Genomic DNA, 7,661 nt, shown 5'->3' on the forward strand with positions numbered 1-7,661 from the left:
ATTGTAGATATAGCTAATACTGAAAGCAGGGCACATGTTTTTCTGCATGATTATCATAAATAGTAAAGGACCTACATTACTACTGCAGCAAAGATGGGACAGAACAATGAAGGATTTTAAGGATGAGATCTGGGATCTCGGCCCCAGTTAAAGTAGGAAGCTGCCACTCATGTATGGGCCAGTGTTAGGAGGTTTTTCAGAAGTTACAAAATCTAAACTTTAACATCAAATCCTCTCATTCTCAAATATTGAAACACTGATTTTTAATTTAAGATGATTGCAGGATGAGTAAGATATCCACTGTGCCAGTTTACAACCCCTGGCAGTCCATGTCTCCCTTGGCTGGAGTGTGGGCCTCTGTCCACATGGGTACTTCTGAGCAGATGGAGAGAACTGGCCTTAATGGTTTTCCGTGTGTGTGTGTGTGTGTGTGTGTGTGTGTGTGTGTGTGTGTGTAAGTAAATGATAATTCTATAGACCATGGAGTTTGCTCAACTACCTAGAAATATACTGTCGTCTAATTAACAAGTGTTTTTATTTTGTTTTACTTGCAGGAATTTTGTTCTCAGTGGGGAACCTGCCATGGTTTAAATGAGGTGTCTCCCATAGCCTCAAGTATTTGAGCTCTTGGTCAGTTTGGTGTTGTTTGGGAAGGGTCATGGAACCCTTAGGAGGTACAGCCTTGTGGGAGGAAGCATGTCATTGGGGGTGGGGTTTGAGAGTTCACAGACTCTTTACATGTCCAGTTTTGCTCTCTGCTTCATGTGTGCCTGCTTGAAGATGTGAGCTCACAGCCGGTTCTGGCTCCTTCTGCCATGCCTCCCCCACTGTGATGGATTCTTATCCCTCTGGAACTGTAAGACATATAATCTCTTCCTTCTGTAAGGATGTTTTATCACAGCAACAGAGAAGCAGCTAATACAGAGTATGAACTTGGAGTCCCTTTGAATTGCTTGGGAAAACAGAGGCTGAGACTTTGACTCCAGAGCTCCCCTTTTCTAAATCACTTCTCCTTTAAGTAAATACGTAAATGGTCAGTTTGAAGGAGTGATATTTGGCCTGTTCACTTGCTGTCCTGTCTCCCTCTGACCCAGCTCCTTTTCCTGGCCTCTGTCTATGACAGGGTTTTCTGATGTGTGTACAGCATAGAAAGTCACCTCCCACCTGCACTCACCACACACTGTGATCTCCTCGCTGTAACAGGTCGGGACCCGGTTGATGTTCGGCAGGTGTGCCAGGTGTTTCCTGGTCTCATACAAAAGATTCAAGACATAGTGAGCATGGAGCTGCTACTAGGTGGAAGAGGAGGGAGGAAACGAAACAAACCTGATGCCTCCACCTTTGCTGGTGAGTGCCCAGTCACCCAGGACCCCAAAGTAACCCTAGTAAACTGCTCCCAGGCTCTCTCTGTGAATCCTTTACACTCGTCTTCCTATCTACTTTTCATCATCCCCATTTGTCCCTCCTGTAAACACTGAACTGATTTCTCTTTCCTATCTAGTCTATAAAACCCTTCCTTGAATTAAAAAAAAGGGGGGGGGCTAGAGGGATGGCTCAGTGGTTAAGAGCACTGACTGCTCTTGCAGAGAACCCAGGTTTGATTCCCAGCATCCACATGGTGGGTAACAGCCATCCTAACTCCAGTTCCAGTTCCAATACTCCCTTCTGACCTCCGCAGGCATTGCATGACACGGGTGCCTTTACACACATGCAGACAATACACTCATACACATAAAATAAAAATAATAAAATATTTTTTAAAACCTTCCTTGCCTTTAGCTTGGGAGCAGTACACAACTGCACTAGTAAAATATGAATAAGCAGATGGATATATGTTGACGGTGCAGAATGATCATTACTGAGAAGCATCATCCCAACTCCCCTACACTGCTATTGGCATGTCCAAGAGGGAAAGGACTGAGATCTGAGCACTTCTCAGACTCTGACCACTTATCAGCTCTACCTCTGCCATCAGGGATTCAGGCCAAGATCATCTTTTGCCATTGTCCATTGGCAAGTCCCTGCTTCAACCCTGCACTCCAGCCTCAACATAGCAACCACCATGACTATTTTAAAAATCGAGCTGGATCATTAGTCCTGTGCTTCCTGTCTCTTTTAGAAGAATAGAATTTGGCCCCCTCACCTGTCCTACTCTTCCTCTGTGTCCCAGCCATGGTAGCCTTCCTGAGGCTCCTGAACAGCCCCAGACTTCCTGCCTGGGCCTTTCCATTTGCTCTCTCTGTCTAGAACACTGTTGCCAGACATCTGCAGGTGCATCTTCACACCTCCAACCTTTGCTCAGAAGTTCTCTGCTGACCTCTGTCTCCTCTCCTGCCCACTCTTCGAGGCTCTTATCACTTGCTACAGTGCCACATGCTGACTCATTTATTGTTGTTACTTACTGTGTGCCTCCTTACTAGAATGTCAGCTGCATGAGGGCAGCCGCATCCCCAGTGCCAGGACCAGTATGGGCCTCACAGTAGTGCTCATTAGTTATGCGCTGGATGAATGAAGGAAGAGCAAGCTTTCAATCTTAGAGACTGGCTGAAGGACCACAGGGGCCTGGCTTCCCAAAGGGGAAGCACCATTATTTCTTAACAGGTGGTGGGAACACCCTAAGCCCAGGGCCATTCTCCCTCATATGCTTTGGTCTGCCTTTATACGTGAACAAAGGTTGGTGGAGACAAGGCTCCCAGGCCAGCTTGCTTGTCTCAGTATAAAAGCTTCCACCAGCGCAGTGGCATGGTCAGGGAGGAGGGGGAAGGAGAGGTGTGGTCCCGTGTAGCTGTCCAGTACCTCAGTGGATTCATAGTCACCACCCTTCACTGTCTCCGTGTCTTGGGTGAATCTCTCCTGGGTGAACATGCGGTTCAGGAAGTCCCCTAGTTCGGACACAGAGGGCAAAGGCCGGCTGGCTAAGGAACAGTCTTCCTAGGACTGTGTGTGGTAGGACCTGGCCAGTCTGGTACAGACTGGCTCCAGATATAGAAAGGGAAAAGGAAGAGAGATAAAAGAGGCTGCGCAGGAAGAAGGTTGTGTTTCTGTGTTTGTAAAATCATTAGCTGGCCTGGCGTGGTGGCGCAGGCCTTCCAGAGCCAGAGGCAGGAGGATCTCTGTGAGTTCTACACAGCAAGTTCCAGGTCAGCCAGAATGGCAGAATGAGACCCTGTCTCAATAAAACAAACAAAAAAATCATTAGCTGGTATCATCTACTTTTACTTTAAAAGATGCATGGAGATCAGTCAGAGAAGGTCCAGAAATGAGAGGAGGAAAGCCAGTGCAGAAGAGTTCCCAGGTGTTCACCTTCTTCAATGTGCACAGCTGAGGCTCATGCACCCTAGGCTGCAGCCTCCTCCAGCTGTCAGACACTGCTGGTCCAGCCTTCCCTTCTGGACTGCAGAGGCTATGAGTGTCAGGCCAGAAAGGCTGTGGAGTCAACAGCCTCCCCTCCTGCTCCCAGAGGCCTTCAGCCAGTGCTGTGGTGCTGACACCAGTGCCCAGGCCAGGTGCCCGCTGGTGCATCAGCTCAGGCTTCATTTTGCGCTATTTCTCAGGCCTCCCAAGATGCTACCTAGCAGCCTATCCTCCACTTTCCTGCTTCCCTCTGTGCTCCTCCCACCTCCAGTGTGCCCTGCACTTAGTAAACCAGCTCCTTGCCCTTAAACTCTTGTCCCCAGGTATGTTTATGGTAGATCCTAGAATAAACCCCACTCTGCTATTCATCTGTCAGCCACCTCACTCATTCCCTGGTTCTTGCCAGATTCCCAGTCCTCCCATCTGTGCAGCCCCACCCACTTTGACACTATGAAGTTCAAAGAGGACTCATACTCACTCTCCTGGTGGCTGCTGGGGGTAAAGTAATCCACGAGGTAGCTGAAGAAATCATGGAGCTATAGATGAACCAGATGGGGCTAGCTTTAGAAACAAGGAGAGAGAGAGAGAGAGAGAGAGAGAGAGAGAGAGAGAGAGAGCCCAGAAGTGGTCCAGACCAGCTGCACCTTCAAGCACCAGGTCTGCTGCAAGGGCTGTCAGGCAGAGCTCACATCCCATTCCCTGACAGCATCCCCACATACCTTAAACTGGTCTTGCTGCCCAACATACTCTAGACTAGAAGATGCTCCAAGTGCATCGCCACCTCATTTCCCGCTGGGCCATGTAGCTGCGGTACCATTGCTGGATCAGGACCACTGCCTTAAAGGCTGTAACACAAATGGAGATACAAACCTGTGAGCTGTGGGTGTGGGGAACAGGGAGGATGGTGTCCAGACCCTACTCCACTGTACACATGAGGACAAGGTGGTGGGGACAGCACTAAATATCGATGCCTGGAGGAAATGTCTGTCTCTCTGTTGGCCACAGAACTCTTCCCCATTCCCATCCCACCCCACCACCATTCTTGCCTTGATTGTACTGTCACTGGAAGTTTGCTGGGCTTTCACTTATTGATGAAAACATTGCCTATATTAGCCACTCCCCATGTGCCCCTATCTGAATGAATGCATACTCAGATCTGCAGTGGATGCCTGAAACCAGGAATAGTACTGAACCCTGTAAATCCTGGGATTATCTTTTGTTTGTTTTTGTTCTCCTTATTAAGTCAAGAAATTTTCACCTTTTTTACCTAAAGGAAGCACCTTACAGCGTCTCTTTGGCATGTCAGAGTTGCAGCACCACTAACTACTCCAGGATTTGGGGACCATTGTTAAGTGAAGGATTCGTTACTTGAAAATAAACATTGTGATACTTTAACAGTTGAATGGATAGCTGAGATGACTATGTGACTAGTGGGTGGGGAGGGTAGCATATACAGCACAGATACTCAGGCCAAAGAGAGGGTTCAAATGCTGGGGGAGGAGGACCTGGACAGGGTGAGAAATCACCTCATTATTCACAATGGAATGCAATTGAAAACTTATCAATTGTTTATTTCTGGGATTTTCCACTTAATACTTTCAGGTCGTGGTTGACTGTGGGTCAACCACGTAAAATAGATATTCATGTAAAATCATGGATAAGGAGCGGCTGCTGTATACATAGAGTTGCAGGCAGAGAATTCTGAGAAAGATGTAAACTGGAAAGATGCAAGGATTTGACATGCTGTAAGAGTGGGGTAATGTGGGGTGATGGGGAGAATTTTGGTACTGTGACAATAGGCCAAATGTCAGATCTGGGCCCTCTGCTTATAGACTCAGGCAAGTTATCTTGCATCTCAATATCTTTATCTGGAAAAGGGATTGGACTAGATGAAGATTGGGGGCAAACAATAAACAGGAACACAGGGCTGGAGAGATGGCTCAATGGTTAAGAGCACTGACTGCTCTTGCAGAGGACCCAGGTTCAATTTTCACCACTCACATGGTGGCTAACAACCATCTGTTACTCCAGTTCCAAGAGAATTCTATGCCTTCTTCTTACCTCTGCAGGTCTTGCATGACATGGGTGTATTATATACATGCTGGCAAAACACTCATACACATAAAAGTAAAAATAATGAGTAAAAAAAATATATAAAAAAAACAGAGCCTGGTGTGGTGGCACATGCATTTGAGGGCTTTTCCTTCTTGCCAACACCTGTGCTTGGTGACCATGGAGGCAAGTCTATATGTATTAACTCCTTTTATGAGCTTTAGGTTTTTGTTTGTTTGTTTGTCTTTGTCTTTATGAGACAGGGTTTCCCTGTAGCCCCAGCTGGCCTGGTTATGTAGACCAGGCTGGCCTCAATCTCACAGAGATCCGCCTGCCTCTGTTTCCCGCGTGCTGGGACTAAAGGCATGTATCACCATGCCTGGCACCTCTTATGAGCTTTAGGACCTGTGGTCAAGTATTGATACCAGAGACAGGAAAAGCTCTCTGATACCAGAGATGGGAACACATAAACAACAGGATTCTTCTTAAGCTTCTAGGCCTGGGTGTGCTGCTAGTGATGAATGAACTAATTATAGGTAAAGCTGGATTAAAGAGAAAAATCCCAGGGCTGGGTGTGAGGCTCTGTAAAAGGGTGCTTGCCTAGCATGTGGGAGGCTAGGTTTATCTCCAGCAGCAAAGAGAAAAATGGAAGTAGGGGAGGGTGTGGAGGAACAGAAGGAGGAAGAAACCCTGTGGGTCAGCCCAGGCCAACCGTGTGAACAGTAGACAGATTGATCTTAAACACTTAGCTTGCATTAGGAATTGCTGATTTCCCTAAAAGAAAAGATGGTGATGAGGTGGGAAATGAGAAGCTGGAAGGAATTTAAATAGAGCTAAACTTCATTTCCTATGAAATAAAAATAATTCATGCATAATTATTTCTCAAAGTTACTAAATAGTGATGAGGCGTTGTTGATCAAATTCTGTGAAACTAGAATCATGAATGAAATATGTAGAGCAGGGGCAACAGATTCTTGAGAAGCCCTTGGTCAACCCACAGATTTCTGCACCTTGCCCCAGATCTGCAGCATCAGTCTCTATAGGTGGAGCTCAGCAAGGACTGCAGGTTCAACAATCTCCACTCCTAATTCTTTCTTGTACTGAAGGCTAAGATACACTGAGGAAAACCATGGACATCAATGTTGTTTGCTAACAGCTTGCCCCAAGCATCGAAGCAAATGCTGTAAATGACTAGACATTCGTGTGTATGCGCATGCACATGGAGGACAGAGGTCGATGTCAGGTGTCTTTCTCAATCACTTGAGACACTGTCTCTCATTCAACCTGGAGCTGTCTGATTTGTCGAGGCTGTCTGGCCAGCAAGCCCCAGGGATCCTCCTGTCTCCATCTCCCCGGTGCTGAGATTTCAAGCCTGTGCTGTGCCAGACTTATTATGTGGGTGCTGAGATCTGAGCTCAGGTCCTCATGTTTATGTAGTGAGCACTTTATCAACTGAGCAAACTCCACAGGCCCTGCAGCTCTAGTTTTTGAGGTTCATACCATTGCCCTCATGTACAAATCAACATTTTTTTAAAAAAGATCCTTTAACTTACCATGCCTTTTAAACAGCATAGTAGAAAAGGTTTGGGCCGCATATAAATGAATCCTGAAGTACATGTTGTAAGGACACTTGGCTGTCAAACCTCTCTGAATAAGGAACACTCATGCTATGGGATGAAAATCAAAAGAAAGCTAAGAGTGCTTTTTAAAAAAACAAAACAAAAAACTAGCCAGGCGTGGTGGCGCACACCTGTAATCCCAGCACTTGGGAGGCAGAGGCAGGTGGATCTCTGTGAGTTCGAGGCCACCCTGGTCTACAAGGTGAGTTCCAGGCCAGCTGGGGCTACAGGGAGACCCTGTCTCAAAAAGATTAAAAAAAAAAAAAAAAACTCAGGCTAAGGAAATGACACAGTTGCAAAAGTACTTGCCGCATAAAGTTTGAGGACCTGAGTTTGGATCTCCAGCACCTATGAAAAAGTTGTGTGCAGTAGTGAACTTGTAATTCCAGTGCTGTGTGGACACCTTGTCAGCTCAGTGAGCTCCAAGTTCAGTAAGACCCTGTCTCAAAAAATAAAGTGAGGGGGCTGGAGAGATGGCTCAGTGGTTAAGAGCACTGGCTGCTCTTGCAGAGGACCCGGCTTCAATTCCCAGCACCCACATGGCGGCTAACAACAGTCCAAACTCCAGTTCCAGGGAATCTGATGCCCTCTTCTGACCACTGTGGACATTGCACAATATGGATGCACTTAAATACA

At 46.7% G+C, this 7,661-nt stretch overlaps 1 protein-coding gene across 1 annotated transcript in view; it reads right to left on the reverse strand.

Moving 5' to 3' along the window:
• Window positions 1-7,023, reverse strand: part of Ppef2 (protein phosphatase with EF-hand domain 2) — a 38,407-nt gene extending 31,384 nt beyond the window's left edge. Inside the window, 6 exon segments of the mRNA XM_029568540.1 lie at window positions 1,175-1,289; window positions 2,707-2,882; window positions 3,833-3,890; window positions 4,074-4,110; window positions 4,112-4,199; window positions 6,960-7,023. Coding sequence (XP_029424400.1) covers window positions 1,175-1,289; window positions 2,707-2,882; window positions 3,833-3,890; window positions 4,074-4,110; window positions 4,112-4,199; window positions 6,960-7,023 — 538 coding nt within the window.
• Window positions 7,024-7,661: the final 638 nt, after the last annotated feature.

This window comes from Nannospalax galili, unplaced genomic scaffold, assembly GCF_000622305.1.
Source record: "Nannospalax galili isolate Female #2095 unplaced genomic scaffold, S.galili_v1.0 scaffold800, whole genome shotgun sequence".
In the NCBI taxonomy this organism is placed as follows: domain Eukaryota; kingdom Metazoa; phylum Chordata; class Mammalia; order Rodentia; family Spalacidae; genus Nannospalax; species Nannospalax galili.